The following is an 18,321-nucleotide window of genomic DNA, read 5'->3' as shown; positions in this document are numbered from 1 at the left end:
TGGATAAAGAGTAGCGGACCATCAACCTGTACACGACTGTACCAGCGCCCGCCGTACGACCTAACAGCGCTTCAGATAGCAGTTCGGATCACTTTCGATCAACACACCGGATGGAGGACAGGACAACACAGCTCACTACCGGACTGGAAATTGAAGAGAAGCTCAGAAGACACAAGAGAGGAAAAAGACTAGAAGCGAAGCGAAGACCGTGTCCGTCCGACCCCGGCGGCGCCGTCCGGCCCACCAATATTGTCTGAGGTCGCCGTATCTCCCCCTCTCCCCGTCTTCCGGCGCGTGCGTGCTGGCCGCAGCGGCGGGACGCGGTACGACCGGCGGTCAGTCGGTGCCATGCCGCGGCCGGGTCCTCTCAGCAGGCTGCTGCCGCTGCTGGCGGTGGCCGCAGCTGCCGCGACAGGGGACAGGGGAATACCGGACCCTCCTCTCGGTGAGTGGGGGCGCCGCCCAAGGCCTTGTATGCCGCGCCGCCACTGGCGGATCCAGCGGCGCGTGCCGCTGTGAAGGAGATAACCACGGAAAGTTATTCAATAAATCGACAGCAAAAAAAGCATGCTGAGAGCGGTCGGACAGTCGGCTGCCACTTGCCAGCTGATCAGGACGTAATCGACAAAACGTCTGTTATGTTCGGCAGGTTTTTTTAGGGGCGGAGGCATTGAACAGGCAGCCTGACCTTCGGATCGCATGGCACATTATCATATCCCTCGTACCGTGAAACTGTCACTGCCGGTGGTTGCATGATGATGCGATGTGTTTGGGCGAGGTTCATGTCTCGTGTCCATTTTTCGTATGAGCTCGTTTCATTTATTGGCACTATCTGATGCGAGTGGTGCAATGACTACCATAGCACCATTACCTAGCACACGCACTCTGATCGGTAGGTCGGTCGGACAACGAGCACAGGGAGCATGTGCCAATCGAGTCGCTCGATTCGGGGCTGCCCTTCCCCCACCCCCTCTATCGTTGACGGGCCCATCAGTCTGCCGAGTCACGTGATCGGCGCCCGTCTCCGCGGACAGTGCCGGGAGCCGGGATAGACGGAGACCGATACTGGTGTCCGTCTGGGCGGAAACGGCGCTCCTACTGAGACAGCGGCGGCAGCTCAGTGAAGACGTATTGTCACGCAAACAGCGTCTATAACCTGAGCGAGGATTCTAAACTGAGGTGGCCCGTTCTTCGGGACGGGATCAGCTGCGGCGGGGCCCACCAACCGGCGGGCTTATGATGCATCATTTCAATGTATTCAGTCTTCCCTAATCCCTATATCCTATGGCTGTTCAGTGTTCAGTGATCTTGTACCTATCGAAAGAGCCTATTCTAGCAAAACAAATGATTTGTGCACCTGCCATAGGTAAGTCGAGCGAATAATCCTATAAGTTGTTACCGAAACGGAATTCTGAACGGAATTGTGAAAATCAGAAATATTTGTGCTTTATACGCCTTCGCCAAAATGCTCAACTACAATGATGTATGTATATTCTGTATATAAATGTATATTCTACTTGCGTCTCTTTCACCCCGCGTCTCTTTCACCCCGTCAGGCGTTCACCCCCCACTGCCATCTAGCGGGAGCGATGTAATCTTGCTGCTGTTCCTGTGCGGGACAGCATACCAGTTCAGGCGCTTATCACCGCTGCCATCTAGCGGGAGCGATATAAGCTTGCTGCTGTGCGGCACAGCATACCAGTCCAGGCGCTTATCACCGCTGCCATCTAGCGGGAGCGGTATAAGCTTGCTGCTGTGCGGCACAGCATACAAGTCCAGGCGCATACTAGCCCTGCCATCTAGCGGGAGCGGGTTAAGTTCGCGGTAGTACGGCACAGCATACCGGTCCAGGCGCTTACTACCACTGCCATCTAGCGAGAGCGGTAAAACCCTGCGGCCGTGCGGTACAGCATACCAGTCCGGATGATTATAATTATGCGATATGGCGGGCGCGGCGACGCGCAGGCTGTCCCACGTCCCACCGAAGGCTGGGCACATAGTGCGCACGATCATCATCCGTCCTCGCCATCCTCAGGACAAAGCTATCAACGTCCCCCTAACGCTCCCTCTCCGGGCGGGCTGGCGGTCGCCCTGCCTGACAACCGGTGGACCGATGAGGTCGGGTCCCACCCGGGCGGTCTCGCCTCCGCGGCTCACGGTCAGTGTCCCGCACAGCTCAATGTCTACGCCATATCCTATCATTCCTACATCCCTGCTCGTTTGCTCTGCAATGGACCGAAAAAGCTTGCTCCCAACAAAACAAACAATGTGTGCAACTGCAGTGTGCACTACGCAAGGCAACGGGGACGGGCTCTACGTCATTTTTTATGATAATCACCTTAGTGGCTAATAAGTTATACCTTTTACGAAAAAGTTCAGTTAGTACATACTTGGCATACTCGGATAAAATGCCCAGACAAAAAAAAAACTCAAACCGTCCTACGACGTTTGACCTGATGGACAAGAACGAGGGGGCTCCTGTAACTCGGGCTTCTCGCCATCACTGATCAACTCCACGGAAAGCCAATTACCTGTATCTAATAGGCATAGCGGTACGTAATTATCTTATTTCAAGATCTTTGGCGCAAGGAAATTAGCCTTCTAATTTAGCGGAAAATTAGCGATACCGACCTTCCTTGATGTGGATTAGATTTGAAGAATGAACAGTGAACAGGCCTTTCGTGGTTTGCGCCACTGAAGCTCAATCTTCAATCGGTTTCGTGTTAATGATAGCGTTAGAGAGACGAATTTTCAAGACCAAGGTCGTTTTGTAGTCCTTCAGCTGGATAAGGAACGGAAAATGAAATTGACAAAAACGGTTTTTCGTACTGTTATCCATGTGGCGTAACACTGCATTGTGCACCGTCTTCGGCATTATTCTGATATAATGTGTCAACACATGTGAAGACACGATCCGTTCAATCTACTTTTGTGAGAACGCAGAAATGCTTGCACGTATTGTATTTTTGAAACAACCTCCCTGCTTCAGCGGTTAGCGTCGACCGCAAGCTCCCAGACCGCTCAGTTTCCCGCATCCGACGGCGGCGTCGGCGACGATTGCGGCTCCGACGTTCTTACTCCTAACTGCGGCGTATTACTGTCCCATCCTCGCGAAATCCCCGTAACGAGCCGGGCTCCCGTGTAAAAATCCCTAGGGGGCGCCGACTGGTCCTGAGGTGGCACCGCCCGCAGCGTAACGATGATCGTCCCGGCTTCACGGTAATTGTGCTCTGTCGGTTTCGGGCCGCGCGATCGTTGGTCGCCTTATGTTGAAAGGGTCAGGGACGATGGACAGGTTGCTACCCAATGCCCATGGGCATGATTTGATTTTCCTAACCACACTGGAGAAAAGGATCGACAGGCTGTAATCTGATTGTGTAAGATTGTCATAAATCATTTCTGTCGATTTAGCAGTGGCAGTGCCGAACAATATGAAATGTCCCTGATCATAATAGTCATTCATCTACATACATCACTCGAAACACAACACTTCAGGTGGATAACTGCCAGCAGGCCAGTGCGTCTTTATTCCAACCCCGGACCAGAGGTAATATCAAAACCGATTACCGCTTTCTATGTAAGTACAACAAAATAGGATCCATTATGCATACAAATATCACTGAAGCATAACCACAAAGCGTACCCACTGAGTAAGATTACATGGCAACAACGGCACCGAAATAGTTATCAACCATGCCCTCCGAAGGCGTGATAACGAAACGCAAAAGCGCATCCCCCGCAGTGCAACTGCAAGCACCTCATTATGTACCGTTTGATTAACTACACACCCATCAAGGCCCCATATCATTCGCTCTTCTTGCTCTCATCCCTCTTGCGCATGCAGTCTCTGACGATGCCGTCCCAGGACCTGTGGAAGAAGGCGACGACCAGCCTGAAGACGGGCATCAGCAGCACCTCGCGCGCCAGCTGGCCGGCCGAGCCCACGGGGCCCATTCCGAGGCCGACGGTCGTCATCAGCATGCCCTCAGTGCCCACCGTGCTGTTGATGTTGCCGGCCATGACGTCGTCCAGCAGCTTCTGGGCCACCTTCTCGGGCGGGAAGAGGCCGGCGGTCTCGCAGATGAGCCGCGTCTCCTCTGGTTTGGTGCGGTTCTCCTGCTCGAAGCCGGGTGTGTCCGTGTCGGGCGGGTAGCACAGCGTCACGCCCACGCCGTACGGCTTCAGCTCCTGCAGCAGCGTGTGCGACAGGCCCACCAGCGCGTACTTGGAGGCGCAGTAGCCGGTGAAGCCCCACAGGCCGACCACGCCGCCCAGTGAGGTCACCACGGCGATACGGCCCTCCCGGCGCGCCTTCAGACCGGGCACGGCCGCGTGCAGCACGTTCAGCACCCCGAAGTAGTTGACCTCCATCAGCCGCCGGTGCGTGGCGATCGGCATCTCCTCGCAGCGCTGCGCCAGCGCGAACCCGGCGCAGCAGGCGACAAAGTAGAGCGGGCCCAGCTCCTGTTCGGCGCGGAATATGGCGTCCCTCACCGCCGCCGCGTCCTTGGCCACGTCCAGGGACAGACACTGGACGCGCGCGCCCTCCACCGCCGCCTGGATCTCGCGCTTGGTCTCCTCCAGGCGCGCCTCGTCCCGCGCCACGATCGTCACGTGCGCGCCCTGTTTGGCGCAGAGCACGGCCAGGCTGCGGCCGATGCCGCTGGAGCCGCCGGTGACGAGCACGTGCCGGCCGGCCAGCGCTGTGTGCCTCCGCGGCAGCAGGCGGCCAAGGAGAGTCCCGGCGATCAGCAGCGCCGCCGCCGCCACCGCCGGCCACAGCAGCCACCACATGGCGTCAGATCACAGCGGAAAGACGAGGATCTATAAACGTCTTCCACTGATAACAGCTCAGGGGCTAGTAAGTATCCCTGACTCTATCTCTCAGCAGTTCGGCTTCCAGCAGCGTTGGTCGGGTTCCCGTCCTCGTCTGACAGCCTGCAGCACGGACCTGCCGGCATCACGGGGCGGGACGGACATCTGGTGTGACATCTGCGCTCGCTGCGGCCATTAGCGAGATCGATGCGCTAAGCGGTGCTGATTGGAGAGCGCGGCGCCGGCTGCGAGTGGTGATGAGTTGCCGCCTAACGAGCCCAGCCAGGTGCAGGTCGGAGCCGATATCAGGTGTCGAACCGAGCAGCGCCGAGGCCCCGGCGACTCCGGGGGATGGGAGGGAGGTGTCTAAGCTTCTATCGCCCACTGCCGGACTACCCTTGAACAGAGGACAAGGAATAGGGAATAGGGATAGAAAGTAGTTCATTTTTTACCGGAGGACGGGGTTTCAGTGATTTGGTCGTAAAAAATGAGGTGGTTTGAATGTCGATGGGAAATAGTTCATTTTATGACTTTGACCTGGCTGCTTGTGTCTTGCATTGCAAGGTTAGGTATTTAATAACTTATTTATTTTTTGAAATGCTTTAGTAGGTAATCAGAGGTTTAGGACACCAACATAATTTAGTGGTAACATGGCAGATCAGGGTTTTGGAAGCGAGGACTCTGCTTGGTTGTTACATTTTATCAGCAGGCTGCTGTTACTTTTTAGCTTCTCATTGGTCAAAATCATATGGTCTGTGCAGTTCAGTGTCCCAAAATTATATTTTAGCTTGGGTGTCAGAGGGGAAAATTATTCCGTAGACAGGGTGAAGAGAGTGGAAAATTGCCGGTAAGGTAAAGCCAACAACAGATGCGAGGGATAAGAGTGGAGTAAAAACAAATTGATAGCTTACATTTTCACAAAAAAATTGATAGGGTAGAGCGTGTATTGTAGGAAGCATCGATATGTTAGTCGACTACAGAATGATGTTCCACTTTTCACAGGCAATTATTTGCCTGGAGTGGTAGGCTGTGCCGCATCACACGGGCTGAGTTCATAAATTATAGCTTTGTCCCAACGCTCATAATCGACACGCTTAATTGCGTGATAAACGGCACAACTTAGCGCTCCGGTCAACTGATAGCTTCTGAGGAGTGGAACATCATTCTGTAGTCGACTATACAATACGCAGATACCGTGTACGCATATGCCCTTTGCTTTTTACGTTCGGAGTGGAAAATTGATCTTGAAAGGTTGAATTGAGAGTGGAAAATGGTTTTCATTTCGATGTCGTTTCACACCCAAATCGATTAATTTTGGGACACTGGTGCAGTTCACCAATGAGAGGCCAAGAAATGCCACATGTACACTTTCTCATATCAGAAAATCTCCAGCATGCTGATTGCTGATGAAAATTAGCAACTACAGAACAGCACTCAGCACTATAGGCGTCATACTAGTCAACTAAAACTCCCATAACTGTTACAGAATTCTCAAATTCTGATTCTCGAGGAATGTTTTGATTATCTTCAATTGTGGAGCATGGTATGATAGATGTAAAAGCTGCTGTTGTTCAGCAACAGTTATTTTGGCCAAGCCAAAGAAGCTTTTGAAGCCCAATTCTATTCCAAATCACGCTTCCTCTAATCGTAACAGTGATTGCCGTTCTGGAGATGCTGAGGAAAACCGGTAATAGTAGAACAGACATCACACGAAGGTTTTCCAACCAAGGAGAGGCACTGATCTAATGCTATACCCAAAGGAGCTTCTTTCTAACAACCTAAACAAACCTAACCTGACCTGACCTAGCCTACAACTGAATAACATACAACCTAATAACCTACAACCTACAAACCTACACTACAACCTACAAACCAACAGCACCTCTCCTCGGTTGGATAACCTTTGTGTGACGTCTGCTCTACTAATACAGAAAACCTAGGAGGATACATTGCAATTGAATATCTGGAAACTCAGGGTGGAAAAAGCCGAAAATACAGCTTCAAAGGCTAGCAAAGTAGGTAGATAACATAGTGAGAACTAACAAGGGCAACTAGGCACAAAATGCATATCACAGCGGGCTATCTGTTATTTGCAGCAGCAAGTCCTGAACTGCAGATTACTGACCAAATGAGATATAATCTTGATCTTACTTTTACTTCGCACTAGTGCAACTGCAGGACCCTTACAGCTCTGTCCATCAAAGTGCAGCCAAGGAGTAAAATAGTGTTCGACATACCAATCAGAAGTTTCTCACGCAAGTTGCGCAGCAACGTGGGACTACCGCCAGCATAAGCGCCATGCTTGGTTACCGCCTATAACAGCGGGTTGCTAGGTAACCGATTGGTGTCACGCGAGCTTGAGCATGATGTTTCTCACCGTAAATGTCGAAACTGCGCAGCCTTCGTTGTAGCTTATTGCTTCCAAATTTAATTTGGTAGTCAAAGAGAAATTTCCTTCATCATAATTATGCACCGCCAGTGGCTAAGAATTATGCCATTAAAAAGATATGGGCTTGCCCGGCCGTACGGGCCTTGGGCTTATAGTTTAGCGGACGCCTGGCGGGCCGGCGTAACCCAGTCACCAGTGTCTACGTGTCGCACATATTCTATTCAATAGCCGTTTTAGGGTAGTCTTTGGTGATTCCGACCCCAAGCAGGACACGTTCGACAAGCGCGGCAGGGCGCGGGATATGAAACAGAAACCGTGCTTATTTGTAGCGTGAGATGACGTAATGACCTACTTCAAGCCAGGGCCTATTTTAAGACAATTGGACTGGGGTGGCCAGGCAGTGGTGGCGCCCCTGTCTCTTGTGTGGGCGCCCCCCCCCCCCCACCGAAATGCTGCTGTGCGCAGCATTTCGATGGGGGGGGGGGCGTCACAATCGAGTCTCAGAATCTCTTCTTTGTGACGGTGGTACGTAACGGCTAACGTTTCGGGAAAGTGTCTGGAGGCCTTTGTTGGCATAGTTTTTTTTTCTAACATAGCCCTTTCGGGCGATGCATGGAAAGAATTAAGCCAAAAGTCGGCTGTGCATGGTGCAACCCCCTTTCGTCAGAGAACTTTTACTGCTTATGCCGATGGCCCTCAAATCCCTCCCCCCCCCCGATCCGTCCATGATAAACACCTTCCCATACCAAGCAGCCGGCGTCACTCGAGTCTCGAGGTCACTTTATCTTGAAATTTCGATATAGATGACCTAAGGTCAGGTCAATTTTTCGACCTCTCCATTAGGTATAAGTCAATGGGAGAGAATTGAAAAGCGCCTCTTTTAGATGGACGCCATTTTAAACATTTTCAAACACTGAATTACGAGTTAACATGACACGCTGAACCAGAAAATGGCACCCGTGACCCCTCGTTATGCCCCCGAGTCATATCAGGTCACGAATGGTATCTAACAGTTTTTCGCTAATAAATTCTGATAGAGGCAAGCTAGAGCGATGAAAACGCCTCAGATGTGTTTGGCTCGACGATACGGATCGACTGATGTGCAGCTCGACCATTTCCGGTCAGGTCATTACCTTGATATGTAGTCAAATTTTCAAGTTGACCTTTCAAGGTCAAATTATAGTTCATTCGACGCGTCTCGACGAGAGGAACACGATGCTGGCAAAAGTACTGTCGTGTCTCTCTTGAGCCAAAAGTTATTGAAGAAAAACATTTTTTCCAAAAAGCGGCTATTTTTGAAGTTTTTGCACTCTGGAGGCTAAACCGTTGACCTGAGGTCAAACCTGAGAACATTATTCAGAAAGTCCTGTAAAAGAGCTATCGATTGCGCTTTTCCGCGGCGCTGTAGCTCTATTGGTTTCCGAGTTGTCCGTCGGCAGTTTCGAAAAATGTTGAAATAACAAAATTTGACCTTTGATGACCTTTGGTGACCTGACCTTTGACCTGACCTAAAAAATGACAAGTGGGTATTTTCGTCATGGTTTTTGACGTCCTTTCGGATGCCGCTTACCGCGTGTCGCTACGTGGCCCAGGAGCCGACTTAGAAGGGGGTGTTCAACCCCCCCCCCCAGCAGGGCGTGGAAATCCAGGACCCCCAGCGGGGCGCGGGTTAAACCGCCGCCCGCCAGATTTTTCTCTTGGAAATACCCTCGTCAGAAGCAATGCGTGCACGTGCGTTAGAAAATCCATTGTTGATCACGCGGCCTGTCTCAAAGTCACATGACAAATTTAATTTTGCAGCCAATACTGATAGGGCTCCCAAAGGTGCAGTTGGCGCCCCAGTAGTGGTGTGGCGCCCCAATCGTGTCTGGACGCCCGAATGTTGATAAGGCTCTTCAGTCGTGGTAGGCGCGCCCAAATGCTGGTAGGGCGCCCCATTGCCGGTAGTGTGTCCCAATCGAAGTAGAGTCCCGTAGCTCAGTTGGTAGAGCACCGGACTCCCGGTAGTGAGAGCCCGGGTTCGAGACGCTCCGGCGCTCAATATTTGAGACTCCTGACGGGGCTGGTCTGCGGTTGGTGGGAGCAGCCACAGCCAGTTGAAGTCAGTTGAGTGGGACAGGTTGTGTCCGGCTTTGAAGGGCACGTTAAACTTAAGCATCTAAATTATCCCGTTACCCGGAATTGCGCGATCGGACGGTAGGGGTCGGAGTCTTCGCAACAAGCTCTGCTTAGCGTGGGCTCCGGCTCTGTCAATCTGTCCATTCAAACATTCGAGCTAAATTTATAAAAAAAAAGTAGGGCGCCACAGTTGCGGCAGGGCGCCCCTAGTAGTGAGAGGGCATCCCATTGGTGGTGGTGGCACCTCAGTGAGCCCTTTTCCCCCTGTCAAGCTGAGTTCGCCCCAAGAATGTGTCGCCTCCGTGATTGTCGGCAGCCAATATCTGTGGGCAGACTTTTGGGCTGTTTTTCACTGGGGTGGCAAAGTAAGACGACTGGGGTGGAAAACCGCACCACTGGGGTGGGTTTTGCCACCCCAGTTAACATGTTAAAATAGGCCCTGCTTCAAGCTCTTGGAGTCTTCATTTCATAACTTAGGTAGGTACTCTAGTCTCTTTTTGATTTTGTCAATGCGGTTAGGTATGTGACTGTGAGGTCATCATATTTTTTTTCGGTCAATAACTCCGACCAAAGTGAGTAGATAAGTGAGTCGAAAAATAGACCAATAACTTTAAATGTGTTCGGCCTAAATCAAATGTTATACAGCATGACCTTTACCCCACCAGTTTCCCTACCTTACTGGGTTAGACCTGACCGTGACCTGAGCTTGTCAATACCAATTTTACCTTTGTCTAACAAAAACGTTTATCATTTTACGCGACTGTCAGAAAACGCAACGATGCCAAACTAATGTCTCCACAACCATTTCTGTCAATTATTTATCAAAAGCACCATCCGGACGTTTGGGCAGTAGCGGCGGGGGGGGGGGGCACTGCCGACTTTTGGTCCCATTCTTTCCATGCAACGCCCATAGGGCTAATGTTAAAATGTCGAAATCAAAGGGAACGGGGCATGGTGCCCCGGTGCCCTCCCCGTTCCGCCGCCTATGCGTTTGGGCCGTTTATTTGACAGATGACCGTCTTAAGACTTTTAAAGATATAGATAGGTATTTGAGAACGGTATGCATAAGAGTAGGTATACCTATACCTTCTTACCACATGTGGAGAGAAGATGCATTCTGGCGAATTTTCATTATTTAAACTGCTCGTTGAGGTCGCTTTCCATTGTTTGAAGTCATTTTCAGGCCTTTTAAGGATTTTTCATGTAGGTATAAGGTATGAAATCATCGTCCATAGATTGGCGGCGAGTTCCGTCGAACGCCCGGGTGAAGTTTCCCCTCGAGCAGCGGCACAAATTGTCGTATTCAGCTGGCCTGAATGCGGCTCGTTCCACTGCAAATGAGGGGAGTCACGTTCGGTGGCGCTCCAGCAGAGCTGGCCCACAAACTGAGCCACGCCTCGGGAGGGGGAGGTCGGTCGGTCAGCATGGTGAACCGTGTTATTCCCATTCGGGACAGTGTTGTGTTGTCAGCGTTGGGTCATCGTTAGATTGGGTCAGCAGGCATTTGCTAAAAATAACCGGTAGCGAATGCAGGTTTGTGTTGTCAGCGTTGGGTCATCGCATCGGATTGCGCCAGTCAAAGCGGATATGTTTCAGTGTTGTTTACAGTTTGACTTCCAATGCTGTTGACCGTAACTGAAAAGTCAGTTTCCAATTATTCTCACATGCACCGTCGCATTTGGCAAAACGATGGCGTCCAAGCGCTCTATGTATACGCCACTTTCATCGTCATCGTGAACCGCCTATTTGCGGTGGCGCTATAACTTGTAGGAAAGTGTTGGTCGACTGCATAAGTCACACCTAAATGCAGTTATGTAACTAATTATTGCATTACTACTAATTTCGGTTACACTCCGAGCAGATCCCCTGACCACTCTGGCTGAGCTGACTATGTGTAATGTTTGTTGCCCAAGGGACGGCTTAGGTTTCCTCCTCTGATGACAGAAAATGTCTCCTGTGTTTCCCTGGGGACGGGCGCCTGAGCCGGCAAATAGGACCCGGCCGCAGAGACGGACGGGGTCAACTTCCATTCCGCGTGCTTAAGATACCTTTCTATCTCTATAGCATAAAGGACACACACACATTTGACATTACAGATGTTTACGCCTACCGTAGTGGATTTCACCCGCATCATGCAATTGTATATGAATTCCTTTTTGGGATATACGTCAATCATGTTCAAGTCATACCTATAGGTCACTTATGGATAGTTACAACTTACATTTGCATAGAATAGTGAGGGGCTGTGGCTCTCTGGGGGCCTACGCCGGTCTAGCTCTGAGGGCTCAAAGTCAGCCAGAAAGGTCTCGCGTCGGTATCCGACGGGTATTGACGCCCGTGGTATGTTATTGTGAGGCTTGTGCGTCCGTTTTAAGTTCACAGTAAGCTAATTAAGCATTAACGGTGGGTAACGTGATAAACGGTAGGCACGGATGTATTTTGCCCTCGCTACAGATTATTTTCAGAAACTACTGGCTTGAGGGATGGAGCCTCGGCTTTCTTGCTAAGTCGGATCCTGCTGATGATTTATGGTTCAAATATAAATGAGTGGCTCGTTTTCTAGCTTCGCTAATCGCTTGTGAGCCGCAATAATGCTTACGGATGAATACTATGAAACTGTCTTGACAGATCGTCTTGGTATTACTACAGGAAACGCTACGGGATTGCATTGATATGCCTAATGTTCTTATACCTGAGCTGTTGGTTTACTTCTACCTGGTGCGTTATTATTCCAAGCATTACGGCAAATTATGCCATAATAGGGCCAATTATGCCATAATTTGCCGTATTGCTTGGAGCATAGACCTCTGTACACCTGCGACCTGGTGTACAGAAGTCTAAGCTTGGAATAATGACCCACTAGGCAGAAATAAACCAACAGCTCAGGTGACTTCAAAAACCGGATCTTTGCTAAACGTGACCGACCGGATCTTTGCTACCCAGCATGTGCGGTGGTGGTGGGAGTCTGATAGCATTTAGTGTATGTATGCGGGCTGGTATAGGGGCTCGATGGCACCAGCAGCTTCCCGTCCCGAGCCATCCCGTGTTATCCCGGCAGTTGCTGGGGTATTTCGCCACCCACCGTTTGCTGGGGGGGGGGGGCGTTAAACGCCCCCAGCCGATAACTCGAGAACCAATAGGCGCAGCGAAACGCACGAGGCGGCAAACGAAAGAGCGCGACGAGACGCTTCAGATGAGTACTTTAAAGTTGAATTTTGAGGTCACAGGTCGGGTCAAGGTCAGGTCAAACACCTGAAATCGGGCTTTCAGTAGCATGGACTTCAGGACTTCGCAATGGGCGCCTCTCGCCATAAACTCTGTCAAAACGGTGCACAATCCATCTTATAAGGCCTACAAGAGTGTCAGCTCCATGTAGGGATCAGTCAAGCATAGGTCAGGGTCAAGGTCAGGTCAACCGGGTAGGCACATATCCCCGAAAATCAAAACTGATATTCGCAGCCTGTGACACATGTTTTATAGGTAATTTGGGGCGTAGAACACGATGGTGACATTCATTTTATCATATATGTACGTGTTTGGCTCAAAAAGTTCAATTTAATAAATTCATGTATCATGGTCGTGAAGTAGTCACGAAAAATTGCCAAGATTCAGTTCAAGATTATGAAAAATGCGGAACGATAATCAATAATCGAAGATAGCCATTTGATTGATCATGGTATTGGCAGTCTTATGGCGTTTACGGCATGTCTGTATGTTTATTCTGTGATTTTATATGATTTTTTGAACATATGCCGTTTTTGGTCGAAAACTCAGAAATCATGACGTCACTAAAATCTCGATATCTCAAAAAATTTTCGACCGATTTTTTTGAAACTTCGTCACAATAAACTTCAATCAATTCCCTACAGGTACCCAAAATTTTGGCGCGCCTGCGGCGCGCCGTTTTTATGCAATGGCCCGGCGAAAAAAGTGGGGGCGTTTAACGCCCCCCCCCCCCAGCAACTCGCGGGTTATCGGTGTGATCGTGTGACCTGTTTCAGCCGATGGCGGCTGGTCGGAGGAGGACGCCGGTGTCGGTCGACTCAGGATGCAGCCCGCCGCCACAGAGCCCCGAATGTCGCCGAACAGCGAGTGTGCAGCGCCACACTGTGACACGGGCGCCGGAGCCGTGGTCCAGGCAGCGGTCAGTGGAAGGGATTCGTGATCTGAGGGATATAATGTGTGCGGTAATCTTCCGCATCTATCGCAGACCTCAGTGGAAGGGCTCATGACCCGGCTACTGAGTCCCGCAGCCTTTTGCAGCTAGCTGAGGCCTGGCGGTTCCAGAAACGATCTGAGAGATCACCGTCAGTGATGCTGCAACCGGTGGCGGCTCTCGGGAATTGTGTCATTTGCTCCGACACGTTTTATTTATGCTCCTACCTACAACGTAATAACACCAACGTAAGGCGTGGTTAGAAGGCCGATCAAAATATTTCGCGCAAAGCTGAAGCCTGAAACCGTTTATTTTTTACATCCTGCAGGTGTGAAGGGATTATTTGATACATAATAGTTTCAACCCGCAATCCCTCAAGCCTCAAGACCGAGTGAGTGACGGTACCGCTTAGTCGTGCCCATGTTTCTGCAGATTACGGCCGAATACTGACCCCTTAGCGTCTGACAGCATACGCCTGTCGCCCCCAGCGTCAGACGTCAGACCATTTACGCTCGTCGCTGACGGCGACAGGCCACCTCCGATCAGCTCCGGTGTTCTATCGCCCTCGGCGCGTCGGTGGCGGTGGCAGCACCCTCCCCAGCACTCCGCCCTCTACCCAGTCCTCGTCACCGCCCCTACACGGCCGGCTGATTAAAGACCGGCAAAAATTGCCACCGCACTGGCACGGCTGAAAGGCCCGCAACGACGACCACTGATTACTTTTGGGGAGCAGACGCCGTTCCGCCTCTCTCTCTCTCTCTCTCTCTCTCTCTCTCTCTCTCTCTCTCTCTCTCTCTCTCTCTCTCTCTCTCTCTCTCTCTCTCTCTCTCTCTCTCTCTCTCTCCCTCTCTCTCGGCTCTCTCTCTTCCCCTCCCCTTCTCTCGCTGTCTCTCCCCTCTCTCTCTGTCTCTCTTTCTTCGCCTCTCTCTCTCTCTCTCTCTCTCTCTTTCTCACCCTGCCTTTGCGTAAACGTTCATTCTACCTAGTGACTACACTAATCCACTTTTTACCACTGCCATCACATTTTACCGTTTAACCACTGTGTACCCCCTCTCCGTGTGGCTGCGAGTGCTCTGTTTTCTGACATTCCCTCCGGGCCTCTGTGTGTCATTTCAGTCGTCCGGCTCTGGGGAGCTGTCGGTGGACGATTCCTCGATGAAGCTGCTCATTCAGCTGGTGCACAATCCTACCCAGTGGGAGCGACTCAAACAGACTCTCAGTAAGTGGGCTCGCCGCTGAAACAAGATAAGCTCCTCCATCACAGGCCACAACATGTGCTGTAAATGCCAAATTATCGTAACGACGTTACATATTGTTCTGTAACTTTTACTGTAGGACGGAATCCGAAAACCGTGAATACCAAAACCGTATTCGCCACCAAACAGCCATCTGATCTGCTCTGATAGTCAAAGCAGCAATCGACCCTGTAGGTACATAATACCGCAGTCCTGTAATACAGCTATTGCTATACCAGCGAGGTTCGTCGCTGGATGATTTCCTTAACGCTTCATATCAGATGACCATAGATCTGAATGATCTCTCCATTATGGGGGAAGCGGCGTTCATATCTGCGCAGGATAGCTTGATTAAATCGTTCGCTGGCGTCCACCGGCGGCGACATATGAGACAAAGCCGCGCTTTGCAGAGGTCTCCGAGTGAGTGGTGAGTCTATTTACTTTGTTCACGGTGACAGGGTCACTTTGTTCGCCTTCGTCTCTTAGAAAGCCGAGCGCCGCCGTCGTCGTTTTTGGTGCGCGGCTTCCAAGGGCTGGCTAAGTTGGCGAATAACTGGATTTTCGAAGCACTGGAGTGGCTTGTTGTTGTGCGGGTCTGGCGTTGTTACCATCTTGGCGCCGTCCCGTGCCGGGATATAAATACAATTATCTGGACGTTTGAGTCCGCGATTAGCGTCCGGACTGGTGCTTAGCGCAGTTTGTGGCAGTCGAATGGCAAGCACGCCTAACGCTGATCTCCACCGGTGTCCAGTAATCACCAATTCACGTGCTATGCATCAGTAATCTCTTATCTCTGCCTATGCAGGAAGTACTCACCGTTCCATGCTTCTATCCTCAGGATACGGAAATCCTTCTCCTCCACGCCGCAACCCCCCTCCGGGCTGGACAGGCAACTTTATCTCATGCGGGCTGCTTCCTTGGAGCGGCACCGCTGCTCCCGAGGGAGCGCACCCCGTAGCCGGGTGCAGTGAGTACCTTGGGGCTGGTCGACCTGTCCTTCGGGATGGGCTCAGCCCCGGTGACTCACTAGGGTGCCTGCCCAGACCAATGTCTCCCCCTAATTCCTATCATCCTTCCGGCTCTGAAATGGTCTAATTGGACCGAAAGGGCCTAACCCAACAACAACAAAAAAAAAACAGAAAAAAACAGGAAGTACTCTTAGGCAGGAGTTGTTCAATGGGGTGAGACAAATAGCCACATTTGTAAGTTTGAGGCCTTCGACCCTTCAGGCCTCGAGTCGGAATGTTTTGGTCCTCAGCCCGGGTGTTCAGGTATTTTAGCCCGGCTGTTCAGGTATTTTAGCCCGGCTGCTCTGGTATTTCAGCCCGGGTGTTCTGGTATTTTAGCTCAGCCGCTCTGGTCCACTCTCCCAGCCGGGCCGCCGTGGTCCGGAGCCCGGCCGGGCCGGCCGCCGGGGCTCGTCCGATCTCGGAGAGCGGCCGCCGGGCCCGGGCGCCCCAATTAGTCTCGCCGCCGCCCGTTGTCCGGCCCGGTCGATAACTCAACCTGTCCTGGACGCAGGAGCGCCGTGTCACACCACACCTTCATTAGAGTCGCACCGGGCTGCCTCGATTTAGCCGGTGACATCTGCGGAGCCCCGGCTGTCGCCACCGGAAACGTCACGGGTCGCTCGCTCCCAGAGTGGGCGACTGGAGAGAAAAGCGACCCGTGTGGGTCAGAGGCAACTGGTATGGTTTTGGTAGACCTATCCGGAAGGGCAGCTGGCAATATGCATAAGCTCGCTGTCTTCGCGTCGGCCTTTACTACTTCCCATCCCATCGGTCGATGTGGTTTGTTGAGACTCTGCTCGCCGGCACAGCATAACTTCAGGCGCTCGACTCTAGCGCCATCTGTTGGCAAGTTTGGCATGCACATATCTGAGGCGGTAATTTTGCCCACAATGCGTCAGGATTCCTTGTAAAACATTTGAAAGATGACGGTCCGTCTGCAGTGCAAATGATTGCTCCCGAGATAGCTGTGAAATGCTTTATAGTGGCGTAAAATGTGGGCCACCGGCCGTTAGCTTTGGCCGAATTGCTCCTTGGATGCCAGTTGCCGTCTGTTCTAATTTAGTGAGGCCATATATTCAGTGATTTGGTACTGCCAGACTTCACAAATAGAGAGCCACCCTGTCGAGAAGCAAGTCGTACCTTGGGAGCTGTTACCAACGCAACACGTCGAATTTGGACTTCGGGCGGTCCCACGACACGCCGTTTTATTTTCAGCACTATCCATAATGGCACCTTACTGGATCGGACGAGACTGTAAGAGTGCAGCGCAGCTGACAGCCGTGTTGATCGCTATAGGTCAGAAACTGCCTAACTCGAAGCCTGACACTCGACCGGTGTACCTTTATTCAATGGATGCGGTGACTAAGAACATGTTCTCCGTTTCAGACCGCATCCCGTACACGGCGGCTCTGGCCGGCCTGGTGGCGCACTCTCGGTTCTCGGCGGCGGCCACCACACCAGCCCCGGCGGGCCGCTACCTGCGCTGGCGACCCGACCCGGCCGCCGCGGCCCGGCGACTGGTGTTCCGGCGCGGCCGCTGGCCGACCGGCGACGGACACCACTCCCGGGCCGTGGTACTGGTTAGCCGGGCGGCGGCGGAGGCGAGTCGAGCGGCAGGACAGCGCCCCGACCATACTCAGAGCTAGGTGAGGAACAGCACAGAGCCCCGCTGCTAACACGCAGAGCTAGGTGAGGGACGTAATCTGAGTCCGTGGGTAGGACAGAAGTAGCCGGTGCGGGCAACGACCGACTGGGTTTGGATTTCCAGGGTCCGGCCGCTGGCATGGCCATAGCACAAGTCATACGCGTTGTGGCGAAGGTTATAAAAAAATGCGTTGCAAGACTGGTACTTTTATGGCCAACCATGAAAAAATGCCAATGCATTTCGTGTCATGTCATTCGAAAAGACTAGGTGCTAGGGATTTTGTCTCCGTACCCATCACAGCTAAAGCTTTTGGTGTTACAGGCATCCACCATCAGAAGCCACGGGCTTCAGACCAATTCCGATCTCTGAGACGCCAAAGAGGTCAGTCCAGCCAACGAAGGCACTGACGGCTGCACACGAACAATGGCGTCAGCCGGGGCAACGCATCGAGCGGCGACAGGTGCCGCTACAACCACGAAGCATATCATCGGCAGTGCATCATTTGCGATATGGTAGGGCAGCGTGTCTAAGGCGCTGACTGATAGCGGTAGAATTAGGTGCCGCCCGTATAGTGGTAACCCTAGGGCTCTTCCAAAGATATTCTGAGCGTTACTATTTCAGAGCCCTTTCGCCGGCCGTGCGAGATCAGAATTGAAGGGGCTTATACGTCGGATCCGTTGAGACAATACAATGGTGTGAATTCGCAGCCATCTAAGATTGTGTGAAACCGTTTACATTGCTCCCGGCTAAGGCCCTCTGGTGTGTGGTATACCTGTCTCGAATTAGTGCGAACAGCCGAGATGTGAGGGGCGGGAATGTAGCGCGGATCGGAGGTGGTCCTTGTTCTGCATCAATAGCTTGGCTTTTTAAGTTCCAGTCGTCTTCCTATTACGAATGGTATCCGTTCCATTACATTACTTACAGTCGCACACCACACTAATCATACCGGACAC

At 51.8% G+C, this 18,321-nt stretch overlaps 2 protein-coding genes across 5 annotated transcripts; one reads left to right on the top strand and one right to left on the bottom strand.

Moving 5' to 3' along the window:
• The first annotated feature begins 347 nt into the window (after positions 1 to 347).
• Positions 348 to 18,128, top strand: LOC122369622. Its single transcript, XM_043344511.1, has 5 exons — positions 348 to 445; positions 13,324 to 13,466; positions 14,595 to 14,697; positions 17,110 to 17,369; positions 17,690 to 18,128. The coding sequence occupies exons 1-4, from the start codon at positions 349 to 351 to the stop codon at positions 17,367 to 17,369; spliced, it is 603 nt and encodes a 200-aa protein (XP_043200446.1). The 5' UTR covers position 348; the 3' UTR covers positions 17,690 to 18,128.
• LOC122369621 (3-ketodihydrosphingosine reductase-like) lies at positions 3,491 to 7,084 on the bottom strand. 4 transcript variants are annotated; one of them, XM_043344509.1, is made up of 2 exons: positions 7,053 to 7,084; positions 3,491 to 4,951 (listed from the first exon to the last, which is right to left on the bottom strand). In XM_043344509.1, exon 2 carries the CDS (start codon positions 4,792 to 4,794, stop codon positions 3,805 to 3,807), a length of 990 nt encoding a protein of 329 aa, XP_043200444.1. In that variant the 5' UTR covers positions 4,795 to 4,951; positions 7,053 to 7,084; the 3' UTR covers positions 3,491 to 3,804. The 4 variants fall into 4 exon arrangements, with proteins under 4 accessions (XP_043200444.1, XP_043200442.1, XP_043200443.1 ...); XM_043344507.1 differs by lacking the exon at positions 7,053 to 7,084 and adding an exon at positions 6,967 to 7,028; XM_043344508.1 differs by lacking the exon at positions 7,053 to 7,084 and adding an exon at positions 7,003 to 7,026.
• Positions 18,129 to 18,321: the final 193 nt, after the last annotated feature.

Source organism: Amphibalanus amphitrite, unplaced genomic scaffold, assembly GCF_019059575.1.
Source record: "Amphibalanus amphitrite isolate SeventyFive unplaced genomic scaffold, NRLGWU_Aamphi_draft 001056F_arrow, whole genome shotgun sequence".
In the NCBI taxonomy this organism is placed as follows: domain Eukaryota; kingdom Metazoa; phylum Arthropoda; class Thecostraca; order Balanomorpha; family Balanidae; genus Amphibalanus; species Amphibalanus amphitrite.
The sequence above is the reverse complement of the archived record's forward strand: the minus strand, read 5'-3'. Positions and strand labels throughout refer to the sequence as shown.